Here is an 18,216-nt window from a genome sequence, read left to right on the forward strand (position 1 = left end):
TTTGTGTGTTCCTTTTATATAGGTTGTTCCGAGTTGTCTGATCTCGCTCCCCCCATACGCTGTCAGCGTGACGTTGTTTGCTTTTAAACATCCTCTTTTCGGGTATCTATCTTCGCCCAAGTTTTCAGGGAAGATCCTCTGGTATAGCCTCAGTGGAAGGATGTTGCTCTGAGCTCCTGTGTCCAACTTTACTTTTAGATTGACGATTGTGGGCTGTCCTTCGATCTTTTTAATCTGGATGATAGTGTGCCATTCTTTCTTTGGGGTGCTTTCGGTTCGTGTAAGAGAACCTTTATGGTTTCAATGTTCAGAGCTTTGTCGTACCTGCAGTCTTCATCATCTTGCTCACCCATGGTATGGATTTTGTTTTTCTTTTGTTGGTTCTGCTGCCCACCTCTGCTTTTGGTGTGTAGCCCCTTTCTTTTAGCTCTGCACATCTTTTGCCAGTGGTTTGCTTTACCACACGTGTTGCAGCTTGTTCCATACGCTGGGCATTTTCTTCTGTCTGTGTAGTCGTGTTGTCTTCCGCAGTTTCTACACGTATTCGTCCCGCTGTCATATACTTGTTTTTGTGTGCTGTGCTTTTCGCGCACTGCATCTACTCTGTGATCCGGTTCGGGAGTTGTCCGCACGTCAGCTGTATGAGTATTCAACGTTTTCATCTGTTGTTTTGTCGCTTCGTGAGCCCTCGCTGTATCTATGGCTTCTGATATTCTGAGCTTTTCTTTTCCTATTAGTTCTTTTTGCACTTCTGTATGTGCTGATCCCCATATTAATTGGTCTACCAGCCTTTCTTCTAGTTCCGTAAACTTGCATTTGCTGGCTTCATTTTTTAATCTCGTCAGGAAATTGTCAGCCGTTTCACCAGGTTCCTGTCTTAAGCTTTGGAATTTATACCTGTGTATGCGGTGGTTTGATTTAGGCTTGAGATGGTTACTGAACTTTTCATAAATCTCCGTAGGGTTCGTTTTATCCTCTTCGGATAAACTCCAGCTGTTATAGAGATCTAAGCCTTTTTCTCTCGCCCACAGTAGAATGTAGCTGACTTTTTCCTCATCGGAGGAGCCTTTCAGGAAACTTTTAAATGTAAGCTCGCATTTTTGCTTAAATTTTTGGAAAGCTTCCACGATATCGTCGGCTTCCCAGTTCATGATGGGGAGCATATTCGCGGTCAGTGCATTGGACGCCGCCGATTCACGGTTACAACGCTGCAGTTTACTTTTAAATTTCTTTCTTCAATCCGATATCGTCTTTATTTGCGTAAGTTTTACTCACTTATACCGCTGCCACCATGTTGTCTTCTAGCGCTCGTAGTGCTTTGTAAAGACGACTCTGGATTCAGTAGTTTGTAATTATAACTATATTTGTGTTGCAATGGCTGCCTGCCGCATGGTGCGGGGTGATATTTTCGAAGTCCTGTGTGGCGCCTGCGCACTACTTTCCCAGCATCGTAGTGCTGCTACACTTGATTTGAGTGTTAGTACACTTGTACAATGTAGTCCCAACATAACTATGTAACACACCTGATCCTAGCAAGTGACTTTTTAATGCAACAGAAAAAAAGGACCATTGCTTAATTGTTTGGGCAATGCATTCCCATTACACTTTTTTACATTTTAGAACAGATAAGAGTTTTGGCAAAATACAGTCCTGGGTTTTGTGTGTGTAGGTGTGTACATATAGGCTGAACTTAGGTGGGCGGGGTGCAGCCTTGCCCAGGAATGATCATAATCAGTTACTGCAGCTTCAGCAGGAGGCGTGCGCGCGCTGCTGCGGTTGCCAGGGTTTGGGTTCCAATGGCGGCGGTTGCTAGGGACAGGCCGGAGTCGGGCCCGTTCTCAGGCTCGGCTCGGGAGGTGCGGATCCGCGGGGCCGGCAACCGGGCGGGAGCCCAGCCCCCTCCATCCAGCGGGGACCACAAGCTGAGGAAAGACCGGGACGGCGCGGCGGACAAGGCCAAAGCGGCGAGGGGCGAGGTGCCGGAAGCGGCCGCCGTGCTGCTGGCCGCTGCCCACTTGTTGCTGCTTTGGGCGCTGGTCCAGCTCTCGCTGCGACGGCTGGTGGCTCCCGGCGCTGAGCCGGCCGGCTTCAGTGCCCACACGGCAAGGTAACCAATCCTTCACGGCCGGGCCAGCGCCTGGTTTTTACATCTAGAGCAGGCCGTGTTTTTATTTTAAACCGATGCTTCATCTATTGTGCGGTTCGTGCATTTATATCGCGCCTTTCACCACCTCAGGACGTCCCAAAGCGCCTTACAGCCAATGCAGGACTTTTTGAAGTGTGGTCTAGGGTGACCATATTTCCTAAAGCGAAAAGGGGACTCCCAGGTTGGGAGCACAGCAAAGTAGCCAGGATGTAAAATGCAGGTTGAGAGGCAATAATCTTTTAGCAGCCTTTATTTTAAACAGTTGCATATCTACTCTACAAATGCAGAACGAACGTGTGTATAATTACCGTGGATGTGACATCGCACTTTTAAAGTGCATTCAGATGCCATTTATAGAAAGAGAAAGACTTGCATTTATATTGTGCCTTTGCCTTTCACAGCCACCGGACATCTGAAAGTGCTTTACAGCCAATGAAGTGCTTTTGGAGTGTTGTAATGTAGGACTACAATAACACTGTTCAGTCCATTGACCTGAAACTGTAATAACAACAGAAATGCTGGAAATACTCAGTAGGCCAGGCAGCATCCGTGGAGAGAGAAACAGAGTTAACATTTCAGGTCTGGGACCCTTCATCAGAACTGGAAAAAACTGGAGATGTAACAGATATTAAGCAGGTGCAGAGACGGGAGGGGGGGTTTAGGAGGGGAGGAAGGAATAGAAAGAACACCCTGCATTTTTGTAAGAGGCAGGAAAGATAAAATGTTGCAAATGGGAATGGCAAAAATCATGCTGCATGAAAAGTGGGGGCAGGGATAATTATCTGAAATTGTTGAACTCAATGTTGAGTCCGGCAGGCTGCAACGTGCCCAATCGAAAGATGAGGTGCTGTTCCTCGAGCTTACGTTGAGTTTCATTGGAACAATGCAATAGCCCGAGGACAGAGAGATCAGAGTGGGAGTGAAACGGAGGTGTTCTGCAAAGCGGTCGCCCAATCTGCGTTTGGCCTCCCCAATGTAGAGGAGACCACATTGTGAGCAGCGAATACAGTATATTAAATTGCAAGAAGTACAAGTAAATCGCTGCTTCACCTGGAAGGGGTGTTTGGGGCCCTGGACAGTGGGAAGGGAGGAGGTAAAAGGGCATGTGTTGCATCTCCAGTGCTTGCACGGGAAGGTGCCAGGTGAAGGAGAAGGGCTGTTGGGGGTGATTGAGGAGTGGACCAGGGTGTCGCGGAGGGAGCGGTCCCTTCGGGATGCTGAAAGGGGAGGTGAGGGGAAGATGTGTTTGGTGGTGGGATCACGTTGGAGGTGGCGGAAATGGCGGAGGATGATCCGTTGAATGTGGAGGTTGGTGGGGTGAAAGGTGAGGACAAGGGGAACCCTATCGTGGTTCTGGGAGGGAGGGGAAGGGGTGAGAGCAGAAGTGCGGGAAATAGAACGGACACGGTCAAGGGCCGTGTCAACCACGGTAGAGGGGAATCCTCGGTTGAGGAAAAAGGAAGACATGTCGGAAACACTAGTATGGAAGGTGGCATAGTCAGAACAGACGCGACGGAGAAACTGGGAGAATGGAATAGAGTCCTTACAGGAAGCGGGGTGGGAGGAAGTGTAGTCCAGGTAGCTGTGGGAGTCGGTGGGCTTGTAGTGAATGTTTGTTGAAAGCCGATCACCAGAAATGGAGACGGAGCAGTCAAGGAAGGGAAGAGTCGGAGATGGACCATGTGAAGGTGAGGGAAGGGTGGAAATTGGAAGTAAAGTGAATGAACTTATCTCGTTCAGGGCGAGAGCAGGAAACGGCACCAATACAGTCATCGATTTTGCGCAGAGCAAGCACCTACAAGCAACAATGTGATAATGACTAGATGTTAATTTGAGGGATAAATATTGGCCAGGACACCAGGGATAACTCCCCTACTCTCCTCGAAATAGTGACATGGGATCTTTTACGTCCACCTGAGAGGGCAGATGGGGCCTCAGTTTAATGTCCCACCAGAAAGACGGCAGCTCCGACAGTGCAGCACTCCCTCAGTACTGCACTGGACTGTCAAGTCAGCCTAGATTTTTGTGCTCAAGTCTCGAGTGGGACTTGAGCCCACAACCTTCTAACTCAGAGGTGAGAGTGTCCCCCACTGAGCCACGGCTGACAGACATTGACTACTTCCCACAGATTGAGCCTTGCCTGGCCCTGCGACTATACTGGTACCATGTTGACACTGGCACCATAGTTACTTTCTTGTAATATAGTATTTATATGCACTCCCTTAACATTAGTTTGCCTTTTCTAATAAAACCATAGAGACATTGGATTGCCCCAGTGCCATCCAGCAAAAGTGTCCATTTAAAAAAAAAATTTTTTTAGAGGGGCACAACTAGTAAGGAACTAAACCAAAGGAAAATTGTAATATTAAACCTAGTATGCCCTCCAGTCCTTAGCCCACCAGTCATGGATGGCCTCAAGCGTACTGGCAGACATTTCGTGCTCCTTCTCCAGGGCCACCTGGGTGTGGACAAGACCGCGGAAGAGAGGCAGGCAACCAGAGTGACTGCCTCCATGGGCTGTGTCCAACTTGGACCTGTAAATGGTCACCTTTAACATTAGTTTGAGTTTGAACATTTATAGACATCACCTTAATTAGTATCTGACAATCGATTTCAGTTGGGCAGAACCAAATGGAGCAAGATTGCAGCAGCGATTAGAAGTATACAGGCTGTGAGCTGTTTGGATTTGAAGTTTTATTTCAGCCTAATGCATCTATTTACCTTAATTATAATGAATTCTAAGATAATAACAGTGCTTACACAGTGAGGTAATGATTAAGTGGTAGTTTGTAGTCGCTAGCAAGCATTTTTAGTTTGTATTGGCTCTGTTGTTTATTAAAGGTGCACTGCTTCTGGAGCCACTTGGCAATGTTGTGGTGCCATTCGGTTTATGTCATTTTTCTCAGCCCAGCCTAGTACTGTTTGCCTTTTGGTCAGATGGTTGAGCATTTGAGCCCCACACCAAGGCTTAAGAACACAAGCTCAGCCTACTTACTTCCACCTCTGTCTGCACCCCTACCACCGATGAAACTCTTACCAAGTCTCTGTCACTTCTAATACTTGATTTTTCCAGTGCCCTTCTTGTGGCCTCCAGCAAAGAACTGGCAATTGTGAAGTGTCTTTCATGTCCTCAGGACGTCTCATCCGAAAGACCCTACCTTCAGCAGTGGAACACTCCCATAGTATTATGCTAAAGTGTCAGTCTCGATTATGTGCTCAAATTTCTGGAGTGGGGCTTGAACCAATGACCTTTTGACTCTGGAACAAGAGTATAAAATGTACAGTAATTCCTTTTGAGGACATGTTTTTATTTCTGTAAGTTTTTTTTGCTAACACCTTCCTGCCTTGCAACTCTGCTTGTGAGATCTGCTATTACTCCTCTAAGACTACAACCAGCTGCCAGCAGGTCTGCAAGAGTGGTTGGTGCTCCAAGTTTCCCTTCATTATCCTAAATATTTGGTTGCTGCTCAGCAGTTTACCTGAGACCAGAAAACTGGGTGAGCCTGTATTTGTGGTGTAGTAGGGTTCCCACTCCTGATTGCTCTCCAGTGATCATTGATGGAAGATGTATGTGTGTGGGCACGAGGTGAAGACATGGTTGGGTTTGGCTGTGATGACTTTAGCAATTGAATTGCTTGTTGAGGCTCAAAAATGAAGAACGGTCATATGTGCAAGTTACCTTTTTGAGTTATATCCCAGTATGAGTCACTACCTTGGATGAAGATTGGGGAGTGAGAGAAAAAATTAATGGTTTCCATTTTTTTCAGCCAGATCTCAATTTAAGGATTATTTTTAAAGTAGAGGAGAGGAATTGTGCATGATCTTGAGAATTGAAAGGAAGACCATTTAAAGGGTGGGGAAATGTCTTGTATGATGCAGTGGGTTTGAATGCTTTCTTCTCTGGTCGAAATTCAGTTCAGACTAATGGATTGTACAAGTCTTTAACTACTTCACACTTTATCTCATGATTCAGTATGAATGGCAGTAAATTGTTAGCCTTGCTCAGAAGTGCTGATTTTTGGGGAATGCAAAATCCACACTAGTGCAATAAGTGATGCTATTCTGAAATTGGGGCATAATGCAATGAGTGAAGTCTGCATCCATTCTGGATATACGTGATGGTGGTTACCGAAAGTAGGAAGATCTAGGCTGCTGGAAATCTATTTGAATGTGTAGTTATGCTGAGAATGAGAAGTTATGCTGAACCATTATAAATCGCTGGTTAGGCACAACTGGAGTATTGCATCCATTTCTGGTCACCACACTTTAGGAAGGATGTGAAGGCACTCGAGAGAGTGCAGAGGAGATTTACCAGAATGGTTCCGGGGATGGGGGATTTTGGCTATAAGGACAGATTGGAGAAGCTGGATTTGTTTTCATTAGAGCAAAGGAGGTTGAGAGGTGATTTGATAGAGGTGTACAAGATTATGACGGGTTTGGATAGGCTAGATGGGGAAAGGCTGTTCCCTCTAGTTATTGGCACAAGGACTAGGGGACTCAGATTTAAGGTTTGGGGCAAGAGATACAAGGGGGATGTAAGGAAAAACCTTTTTCCGCAGTGAGTGGTGATATGGAACTCGCTGCCGACAGAAGTGGTGGAAGCAGAGACACTCAATGTTTTCAAGGGGAGACTGGATAGGCACTTAAGGGAAATAAACTTGCAGGGCTACGGGGATAGAGCGGGGGAATGGGACTGACTGGATTGCTCTGCAGAGAGCTGGCGTGGACTGAGGATTGGGAGCAGTTTAGGAGTCGACAAAGGGATTAATTAAGAAAGGGAAAATAGAATATGAGAGTAAGCTAACAGGGAACATAAAAACTGACAAAGCTTTTATAGATATGTGAAGAGAAAAAGATTGGTGAAGTCAAGCGTAGGTCCCTTACAGTCAGAATCGGGAATTTATAATGGGAAACAAGGAAATGGCAGACCAACTAAATACATACTTTGGTCTGCCTTCACAAAGGAGGGCACAAATAACCTCCCAGAGATGCCGGGGAACATAGGGTCTGATGAAAGAGAGGAACTGAAAGAAATCAGTATTTGTAGGAAAATGGTGTTAGGAAAATTGATGGGACTGAAGGCCGATAAATCCCCAGGGCCTGATGGTCTACATCCCAGGGTACTTAAGGAAGTGGCCCTAGAGATAGTAGATGCATTACTGGTCACCTTCCAGAACTCGATAGACTCTGGAACGGTACCCATGGATTGGAGGGTAGCTAATGTTACCCCACTATTCAAAAAAGGTGGTAGAGAAAAAGTGGGGAATTATAGACCGGTAAGCCTGACATCGGTAGTGGGGAAAATGCTAGAGTCTATTATAAAAGATGTAATAGCAGAGCACTTGGAAAGCAGTGACCGGATCGGACAAAGTCAACATGGATTTACAAAAGGTAAATCATGCTTGACTAATCTGGAATTTTTTGAGGATGTAACTGGTAAAATAGATAAGGGAGAACCAGTGGATGTGGTGCATTTGGACTTTCAGAAGGCTTTCGATAAGGTCCCACATAAGAGATTAGCGTGCAAAATTAAGGCACATGGGATTGAGGGCAAGCTATTGACTTGGATAGAGAACTGGTTGGCGGACAGAAAGCAAAGAGTTGGAATAAACGGGTCGTTTTCCGAGTGGCAGGCAGTGACTAGTGGGGTACCGCAAGGATCGGTCCTAGGACCCCAGCTGTTCACAATATATATTAATGATCTGGACGAGGGAATTGGATGTAATATCTCCAAATTTGCAGACGACACAAAGCTGGGCGGGAGGATAAGCTGCGAGGAGGATGTCGGGAAACTCCAGTACGATTTGGACAGGTTGGGTGATTGGGCAGAAACATGGCAAATGCACTATAATGTGGATAAATGTGAGGTTATTCACTTTGGTGGCAAAAACAGGAAGGCAGATTATTATTTGAATGGCAATAGATTGGGAGAAGGGGAAGTGCAAAGAGACCTGGGTGTCCTTGTGCACCAGTCGCTGAAGGTAAGCATGCAGGTGCAGCAGGCGGTTAAGAAGGCAAGTGGTATGTTGGCCTTCGTAGCAAGAGGGTTCGAGTACAGGAACAAGGATGTCTTGCTACAGTTGTATAGGGCCTTGGTGAGACCGCACCTTGAGTATTGTGTGCAGTTTTGGTCACCTTACCTGAGGAAGGACGTTCTTGCCATGGAGGGAGTGCAGCGAAGATTCACCAGGCTGATACCTGGGATGGCAGGAATGACGTATGAGGAGAGATTGGGCTTATACTCACTGGAGCTTAGAAGATTGAGAGGGGATCTCATCGAAACCTATAAAATTCTGCCAGGACTGGACAGACTAGATGCAGGAAGGATGTTTCTGATGGCTGCGGAGTCCAGAACCAGGGGTCATAGTCTAAGGATAAGGGGTAAGCCATTTAGGACTGAAATGAGGAGGAATTTCTTCACCCAGAGAGTGGTGAACCTGTGGAATTCTCTGCCACAGAGGGTGGTGGAGGCTAGTTCATTAAATATATTCAAGAAAGAGTTGGATATATTTCTTGAGGCTAAAGGGATCAAGGGATATGGGAAGAAGGCAGGGACAGGGTACTGAATTTGGATGATCAGCTATGATCTCATTGAATGGCGGAGCAGGCTCGAAGGGCCGAATGGCCTACTCCTGCTCCTATCTTCTATGTTTCTATGAATGGCCTCCTTCTGTGCTGTTATGACTCTGACTATACAGTAGAGGTACATGGGCAAGTGGCTAAAGGTTGATGTCTATTCTATTCAAAAGTGGCCAGAATAAAGCTGTTTCATTTAATAAGGCGACAAAACCTTCATTATCTTTTTTAGGAAACATCTCGAGCACATCACTGATTTTGGGCCCAGGCCTGCCGGGAGCCCTGCTAATGAAATCCTGACCGTCAACTACCTGCTAAAACAGATCCAGAAAATCAAAGAAGGAAGTGCAGTAGCACATAGCATTGCAGTGGATATCCAGAGACCAACTGGCTCTTTCAGCATTGACTTTCTGGGAGGTTTCAACAGTTACTATCATAATATTACTAATATTATCGTGAAGCTGGAACCAAAAAATGGAGCAAAGCATGCAGTGCTTGCAAACTGCCATTTTGATTCAGTGGCCAACAGTCCAGGTAAAATGACGCTTTTTTTTTGCTCTTCTCTCTGAATAATCACATGCAGTAATCCGTACTGTGTGCCTATATTTTGCAATCTAGTTGCAACTGGTATTTCAGGGAGTACGTACTGTAGCCTGACGCAGTTTCTTAGGCAGCATGTGGAAGAATGACTGATGAGATGGGCTCAGTTTTTGTGTCTGTCACTCCTGCTACTGTGGAAGAAAGTCTGGACTGCTAGACTGACTATCACTAAACAAATAAAGCTCCTTTAATGATGCCACAATACTCAAATAGCCTTTAATGTGAGGCTTGTATGAATTGAAGGAGCATAATCTTTTAGGGGTATCTAAGGACAAAACTCATGCCTTTAGGCACTTCTGTTTGCACACAGTCCTTTACCCAATTTCATTAATCCCATTACCTCACGCATTCCCCATGTCCCATAAAATTGGGTTGCTGGTCTCTGCAGGCATGCTGGGCTCTACTTTAAAACTGAGCGCATGGGACCATCTCCCCATGTTTACGTTACTAAAGCCAGCTCCCGTATCTTGAAGACCGCATCAGACTACAGTTTTAGTGGGCCAAAGATCCCATTGAAACCTAAGCTTGTCCACACTATGGCGTGTAGCTGACAGAGAGAGACTTGGCCATCTGCAGTTGACTGTACTCCTGAAATACTAGTTGCAACTAGATTGCAAGGGATGGAAGTAGTGGAATTGTAGTACTGGGGATGGGGTCTCAATGTTCGGAGGTGAAACCAGAGATGGAACAGTTGGGTGGGGGAGAGTGAGTAGAATCTCTGATGTGGAAGGACCGTGGGATGTTTTTCTACTTTTAAAGGTGCTATATAAATCCAAGTAGTTGTTGTTTTGCGGAACTGCCGTGGAAGCTGAAAACCGGTTTAATTTTTTTTTCAACAATCTGATTGGTGTGTGGTGTTGCCATGGACCAATCAGCAATGTTGAAGCTTACTACAGTATTACAATCGGGTAGGTGGACACCACACGCCAATCAGCAATGTTGAAGCTTACTACAGTATTACAATCGGGTAGGTGGAGAGTAAAAGACCAGACAGATTCTTCCCAGGGATAAGTGGGGTACAAATATCAGATTAGGAAATAGAAGATATATTTGATGAGTTCCTCACATCATTCTTCAGAATTGAAACTCTTAAACCGATTTCGGATCCAATCACATTAACTAAATTTTTTAAAACTATGTAGGCATCTGTGCAGCATGTTTTAAGGAGAAACTTAAGACATTAAATATAAACCTGTATCAGTTTTTAAGATTCTTTGTGTGAGAAGTTTAGTTTCATTTTTAATTTTTTTTTAAATTCAAGGATATTGGCACTCCTGGAATGCCAGCAGCTGCCAGTACAGAAGAAGTCTTGATTGTGTGGGTTAATTTGTATTAAAAGTACAAATGCTAGTGTGTCCTGATGATTCATATCTGAAGAGTTGCTTGTTTTCGACAGGTGCCAGTGATGATGCTGTCAGTTGTGCAGTTATGCTGGAAGTTCTGAATGCGCTGTCTAATTCATCTACTCCCCTGCAACACGCAGTCATATTTGTTTTCAATGGGGCAGAAGAGAATATTTTGCAAGTAAGTCATAAAGCTGACCAATATGTTGAATATATGCAACACAAAAGTAATACAGCATTAACCTTTCTGACCTTGAATGTACCATCCTGTGCTTGTTCGTTTTTTTTTTGGCAGGCGAGCCATGGATTTATTACACAGCACCCTTGGGCTAAGCTAATAAGGGCATTTATTAACCTAGAAGCTGCTGGTGTAGGAGGGAAGGAGCTTGTTTTTCAGACAGGTAACCCATTGTTTTGTTTGTGGCAGAGACTGTGGTTATTATACAATGGCTGCTGTATGTGTGTCCTGTTTAATTAAAAATATCAAGGCAGATTGTGGGCAAGAAGAGCATTTCAAAACCTGCTGCTACTTGTATTTTATTCAATCCTCATTCATGTAGTCTATTCCCAATGCCAGGACCTTGTACAGCTGGTGGCAGCTTGAAGGTAAACCTAATGGGATTCTCGAAAGCCAGTGGCTGGGAAGACTTTTTTTTATGCCGGCTTTTCCTGGCGACTGGCCTTAGGCAGGTTTACCTTCAGATTACAGCCATCTATTGGAACCTGGTGGTGCTGGTCTCCGTATAGTATAAAAGCAGCAGCAGTGGATATGGGACCTTGGGCTAACTGAGCAATGTGTTTATTTTTATATTGTAGTATGTATTTTCAGCACGCTTAGGTTTCTGCTGGCACTGGATGTAGCCTCAATTTCTGCACCAGAGAGTTAAGGGGAGTGCTTCAAAAAATAAGTTTTTGAGTACTGATTGATAATTTTAATGCCAGACCAGTACTCTAATGGATGTTGAAAAACCTAATGGAACTGCAGTAGAAAAACTAATGTCATCATCTTTACTGTTCTGCTGCGAACACTGGCTTTGTGTTGAATCCATTGACTGCTTCTACATTGTGAGAATGCTGGTCTTGTCTTCCAGTCTTGGATGAGTCATATCTTCTACCACTGAACCCTTATACGTGCGTCCAACACTGTCTTTGCTGGCCTTCTGCCTTCTATCCTCTGTAAACTCTCCACTTGTCTGAAACTTGGCTGCTTGTGTTCTGTCTCGCACTAAGTCACAGTAGTCCCTCACCCAGTCCATACTACCCCACCTTGGTTTCCTGTCCTCGCCACCTTGAATTTACAATTCTTATTCTTGTCTTGTAAGTCCCTCCATGGCTTCACGCCACTGTATTCACAAGCTCCTGCAACACTATATTCTCCTCTGACTCTGACCTCTTTTGCACCCTCCTCCTCCCTTCACCTCGCATTGGTGGCAGAACGTTCGGCTGCATGGGTCCTATCTTCTGGCATTCCCTTCCTAAACCTCTGTTTCATTTTTATTCCTTTTTAAGAACCTCATCAAAACCCATCTCTTCGATTTGTTTGGTTACTCACATGCCTCTGGAATGTTTTGGGACTGTTTCTGTGTTAAACATAGAAACATAGAAGATAGGAGCAGGAGTAGGCCATTTGGCCCCTCGAGCCTGCTCCGCCATTCAATGAGATCATGGCTGATCATCCAAATTCAGTACCCTGTCCCTGCTTTCTCCCCATATCCCTTGATCCCTTTAGCCTTAAGAAATATATCTAACTCCTTGAATATATTTAATGAATTGGCCTCCACCACCCTCTGTGGCAGAGAATTCCACAGGTTCACCACTCTGGGTGAAGAAATTCCTCCTCATCTCTGTCCTAAATGGCTTACCCCTTATCCTTAGACTGTGACCCCTGGTTCTGGACTCCCCTGCCATCGGGAACATCCTTCCTGCATCTAGTCTGTCTAGTCCTATTAGAATTTTATAAGTTTCAATGAGATCCCCTCTCATTCTTCTAAACTCCAGCGAATATAAGCCCAATCGACCCAATCTCTCCTCGTACATCATTCCTGCCATCCTAGATATCAGTCTGGTGAATCTTCGCTGCACTCCCTCCATGGCAAGAACATCCTTCCTCAGTTAAGGCGACAAACTGCACACAATACTCAAGGTGTGGTCTCACCAAGGCTCTGTACAACTGCAGCAAGACATCCTTGTTCCTGTACTCAAACCCCCTCACTACGAAGGCCAACATACCATTTGCCTTCTTAACCGCCTGCTGCACCTGCATGCTTACCTTCAGCGACTGGTGCACAAGGACACCCAGGTATCGTTGCACTTCCCCTTCTCCCAATCTATTGGCGTTCAGATAATAATCTGCCTTCCTTTTTATGCCACCAAAGTGGATAACCTCTCATTTATCCACATTGGGCAGATGCAGTATAATCACCCAACCTGTCCAAATCATACTGGATCTTCTCGGCATCCTCCTCACAGCACACACGCCCACCCAGCTTTGTGTCATCTGCAAACTTGGAGATATTACATCTAGTTCCCTCGTCTAGATCATTAATATATATTGTGAATGGCTGGGGTCCTAGCACCGATCCCTGCGGTACCCCACTAGTCACTGCCTGCCACTCGGAAAAAGACCCGTTTATTCCAACTCTTTGCTTCCTGTCTGCCAACCAGTTCTCTATCCAATTCAGTACCTTACCCCCAATCCCATGTGCCTTAACTTTACACGCTAATCTCTTATGTGGGACCTTATCGAAAGTCTTCTGAAAGTCCAAATACACCACATCCCCTGGTTCTCCCTTTATCTATTCTACCAGTTACATCCTCTCAAAATTCCAGTAGATTAGGCAAGCACGATTTACCTTTTGTAAATCCATGTTGACTTTGTCCGATCCTGTCACTGTTTTCCAAGTGTTCTGCTATTACATCTTTTATGATGGACTCTAGCATTTTCCCCACTACCGATGTCAGGCTTACCGGTCTATAATTCCCTGTTTTCTCTCTACCACCTTTTTTGAATAGTGGGGTAACATTAGCTACCCTCCAATCCATGGGTACTGTTCCAGAATCTAAAGAAGCTACATAATTACACATTGTTGTTGAATCTGTGACTGCTATGCAGAGACTGCTGCCAGATTTATTTGGAAGGTGGCAGCTGTCAAAGAAAGCATCCCACCCCAATACCCTTCCTGTTGGCTAAATAAATAAAATTACACAAGACGACTGGGTAACACAGTGCGCTTTCACTTTGGGGATCTATGTTTGAGTTCAGCCTAGACTCATGGGATAAAATGGTGCCTGGTCCGACCATTTCTATCCTAAAATGGATGTGGGGTCTTATGCACGATCGTGGGACCCTGATTTACATATTAAAAAGGGCCTACCACCTGAACAGGCTGGTACTTTAGCTGCCCAGCGGTATGCTGCTCTCGCCCCTCTGAGCTGCAGCGGGCCGAACTTCGGCATTAATGGGTCAGTAAATCTACCAAACCTATTTTGAGGCCTTCACTGCCCTATTAACGCTGATTTTGGCATTTTAAATCGATTCCGATGTCAGGAGAAAGCCTACCCTCAGTTGGGGTATTGTGTCAGCACTTGGTGTTATGTTGGAGCTGAGTGAGCCATTGCTGGTTGCTGTGGTGTTCGTAATGGTGTCTGTTAGGTTGCATTTACACTACAATAGTGGTGTTTGTGTGGAGTAGTTTCGCTTCACACCAGTGGTAAAATTCCTGGGTAAATCTGGAGTTGGGGTTGTAACCTGACTCTGGAATGAAGCAGCGTGAGAGGAAGGCATTTTACTCCACTTTATGACAGTCAGATTGGGGCCTAAAGCTGGATTTCTGCAAAATTTTAGCATTGGTGTGAAGTGGAACTGCTTTGCACAGCCCTCTTGTAGTATCGTGTAAATGTATCAATCTAAACTTCACAAATCGCGACCTAAACCATTGTCTGCGCACCTGGTTCTATCCAGTTACCTAATTAACAGCGCACATACAGCAACTATAATATTGTGTAATGTTCTTCAACAACTTGTATTTATATAGCGTCTTTTAACGTAGTAAAACGTCCCAAGGCGCTCCACAGGAGTATTTTAAGGCAACAAATTTGACACCGATCCACATAAGGATATATTAGGGCAGGTGACCAAAAGCTTGGTCAAAGAGGTAGGTTTTAAGGAGCGTCGTAAAGGAGGAAAGAGAGGCGGAGTGGTTTAGGGAGGGAATTCCAGCACTTAGGGTCTAGGCAATAGAGCGCACGACCACCAAAAGTTCAGCAATTATAATCGGGGATGCTCAAGAGGGCAGAATTAGAGGAGCGCAGATATCTTGGATGAATATCTGGCTTCTTTGAGTTATGCCAATTGTGTAGTGGTATACTATGAATTTGATACTGAGTTTACAAATGATCTTCACCGCACGTCAATTACAAGAGAAATGCAGGGAACAGCACCAACCGCTGTACATGGCCTTCTTTGATCTCACAAAGGCCTTTGACACTCAACCGTGAGGGATTATGGAGTGTCCTCCTCAAATTTGGCTGCCCTCAAAAGTTTGTCACCATCCTCCGCCTGCTTCACGACGACATGCAAGCCGTGATCCTGACCAACGTTTCCACCACAGACCCAATTCACGTATGAACCGGGGTCAAACAAGGCTGTATCATCGCACCAATGCTCTTCTTGATCTTCCTTGCTGCAATGCTCCATCTCGCCCTCAGTAAGCTCCCCACTGGAGTGGAGCTAATTTACAGAACAAACGGGAAACTGTTCAACCTCCGTCGCCTCCAGTCCAGATCCAAGGTCGTCCCATCCTCTGTTGTCGAATTACAGTATGCAGACGACGCTTGTGTCTGCGCTCACTCGGTGGTCGAACTCCAAACCATCGTCAGCACCTTCACCGAAGCGTACGAGAGCATAGGCCTTACACTAAACATCCGTAAGACAAAGGTCCTCTACCAACCTGCCCCCGCCACACAGTACTGCCCCCCCCCCCCCCCCCCCCCCCCGATTGTCCAAGGCCTAGTCGTGGATTTTGATAATGTGGACCACTTTCCATACCTCGGGAGCCTACTGTCAACAAGGGCAGACGTCGACGACTAAGTCCAACACCGCCTTCAGTGTGCCAGTGCAGTCTTCAGTCACCTGAGGAAGAGTGTTTGAAGACCAGGACCTCAAACCTGGCACTAAGCTCATGGTTTACAGAGCAGCAGTGATACCCGCCCTGCTGTATGCCTCCGAGACATGGACCATGTACAGCAGGCACCTCGAAGCACTGGAGAGGTAACACCAACACTGCCTCCGCAAAATCCTGCAAATCCACTGTCAAGATAGGCGCACCAATGTCCGTGTTCTTGCTCAGGCCAGCATTGAGCGTGGTCAAAGCTTCGATCAGCTCCGATGGACGGGTCACATTGTCCGCATGCCCGATACAAGACTCCCAAAACAAGCGCTCTACTCGGAGCTCCGGCACGTCAAGAGAGCCCCAGGTGGGCAGAGGAAACGCTTCAAGGACACCCTCAAAGCCTCTTTGGAAAAAGTGTAACATCCCCATCGACACATGGGAATCCCTGGCCCAAGACCGCACAAAGTGGAGGGGAAGCATCCGGGAAGGCGCCGAACACCTCTAGCCTTTTCACCGGGAGCAAGCGGAAGCCAAGCGCAAACAGCGGAAGGAGCACACGTCAACCCAAGCACCCCACCCGCCCCTTCAACCACCGTCTGCCCCACCTGTGACAGAGACTGTAGGTCCCGCATTGGACTCGTCAGTCACCTGAGAACTCATTTTTAATGTGGAAGCAAGTCATCCTTGGTTCCGAGGGACTGCCTAAGAAGACTGAGTTTACAGCAGTATCAACAAGAAATTATTGCTTTTGAAAGGGACTTGCTGGAAACATTAGTATAATGGAATAGAATGGAAAATATTAAAAATGCACAAATTGCCTTGAGGTGCATTCACGCAGTATTGTAGTAAAGTGGTTGCCAAATAGCTGACCCCCCACCCCAACCTCAGCACCTGATGGGTTAAGACCTTTATAGTATGATGCAGCACAGAAGGAGGCCATTTGGCCCATTGTGCCTGTGCCGGCTCTTTGAAAGAGCTCTCCAACTAGTCCCAGTCCCCTGCTCTTTCCCCATACCCCTGTAATATTTTTCCCTTTTGAAAGTTACTATTGAATCTGCTACCACCCTTTCAGGTAGTGCATTCCAGATCATCATAACTCGCTGCGTTTATTTAAAAAAAAAAAAAAAGGTTTCTGCATGTCGCCCCTGGTTCTTTTGCCAATCACCTTAAATCTGTGTCCTCTGGTTACTGACCCTTCTGCCACTGGAAACAGTTTCTCCTTATTTACTCTACTCTATCAAAACCGTTCATGATTTTGAACACCTCTATCAAATCTCCTCTTAACCTTCTGACGAAAAGTCACTGACCTGAAATGTTAACTCTGTTTTCTCTTTCCACAGATGCTGCCTGAACTAAGTATTTCCAGCATTTTCTGTTTTTATCTCCTCTTTACCTTCTCTGCTCCAAGAACAACTCCAGCCTCTCCACATAACTCCTACAGGTTAGGTTCCAAAGGGCAGAGTAGAGCTGGGCACTGAGCCAGCAAGGGGGAGAAGTGGAAATTCAGTGACCACTCATTTGCTGAATTGATTATCTGTTCTGGGGATTATAGAAAAAGCTCTTGAATTGACTAAACTGTCATGTGCCCGTGTTGTGATGTAATTATTCTGACTTCATGACTCCACACTATCCATGATCTTCGCAGCCATCCAAGCCGAGCAAGTAGGGTTGGGCTTTGGATGTACCAGTATGAATCAACTGCCCAAACCTGAAGCAAAACTCAGGAGCAATTCACTCCTGGAATGCTTGCCGGAATGATTTTTTTTCTTGAATTCCTAAAGTTCTGTTTTTTACCTCCTGAAGGTCCTGAAAATCCTTGGTTGGTTCAGGCATATGTTCGTGCAGCCAAACATCCTTTTGCATCTGTTGTTGGTCAGGAGATATTTCAGAGTGGGGTCATTCCATCTGACACAGACTTCCGAATCTATCGGGACTATGGCAATATTCCAGGTACAGTGTTTGTTTGTTTTTAGTAAATCGACTACAGTTCGGACTAGGTATCCCTGAATTCATTAAATATTCTGAGAGTTCAATTTTAGCTTTCAAACTAAGTTCCTCATTTCTTAGATACACCATTTAAAAAAAAAAAAAAAAAATAATTTTGGACGCTTAATGTTAATCAACGAACCATTTATTGGGCTGTGCTTCACATTGGTTGTACTTCACATTAGTACACTAACACTGAATACCAGGGAGTGGAAGGCCACAGGCATGAGTTCCCACTGTGCTCAGTTCCTGATCTGAGCCATTCCGAGTGGAAGCTCTGACTTCTGGGAGGGAGAATATAAATTCGGATGGATGTGTCATTGCTGGGGTGGCTGTTAACCACCTTCTGATAGCTATCCAAAGAAGGCATTGCTGGTTGCCCATCCTCTGCACACCAAAGATACAAGACTTGGCGTTGTTAAGAAAATTGAGGGTGCGTGTCATTTATAGGAGA

The 18,216-nt window shown here is 45.6% G+C and overlaps 1 protein-coding gene across 3 annotated transcripts in view; it reads left to right on the forward strand.

The window, feature by feature from the left end:
- The window catches only part of ermp1 (endoplasmic reticulum metallopeptidase 1), an 85,026-nt gene that overhangs the window by 20,421 nt on the left and 46,389 nt on the right, over nucleotides 1-18,216 (forward strand). For 2 of the 3 annotated variants that reach the window (XM_085993754.1, XM_085993745.1), the window contains exons 1-5: nucleotides 1,729-2,107; nucleotides 8,955-9,256; nucleotides 10,719-10,846; nucleotides 10,961-11,066; nucleotides 17,580-17,726. In XM_085993754.1, the coding sequence (XP_085849880.1) occupies nucleotides 1,797-2,107; nucleotides 8,955-9,256; nucleotides 10,719-10,846; nucleotides 10,961-11,066; nucleotides 17,580-17,726 (994 nt within the window). In that variant the 5' untranslated portion in view covers nucleotides 1,729-1,796. Of the gene's footprint in view, nucleotides 1-1,728; nucleotides 2,108-8,954; nucleotides 9,257-10,718; nucleotides 10,847-10,960; nucleotides 11,067-17,579; nucleotides 17,727-18,216 lie in introns of those variants that run through there. The other variant, XM_085993762.1, reaches the window with a different exon arrangement.

The sequence above is a fragment of the Somniosus microcephalus genome, chromosome 1 (genome assembly GCF_052327205.1).
Source record: "Somniosus microcephalus isolate GS21.2 chromosome 1, FLI_Smic_1.0, whole genome shotgun sequence".
In the NCBI taxonomy this organism is placed as follows: Eukaryota; Metazoa; Chordata; class Chondrichthyes; order Squaliformes; family Somniosidae; genus Somniosus; species Somniosus microcephalus.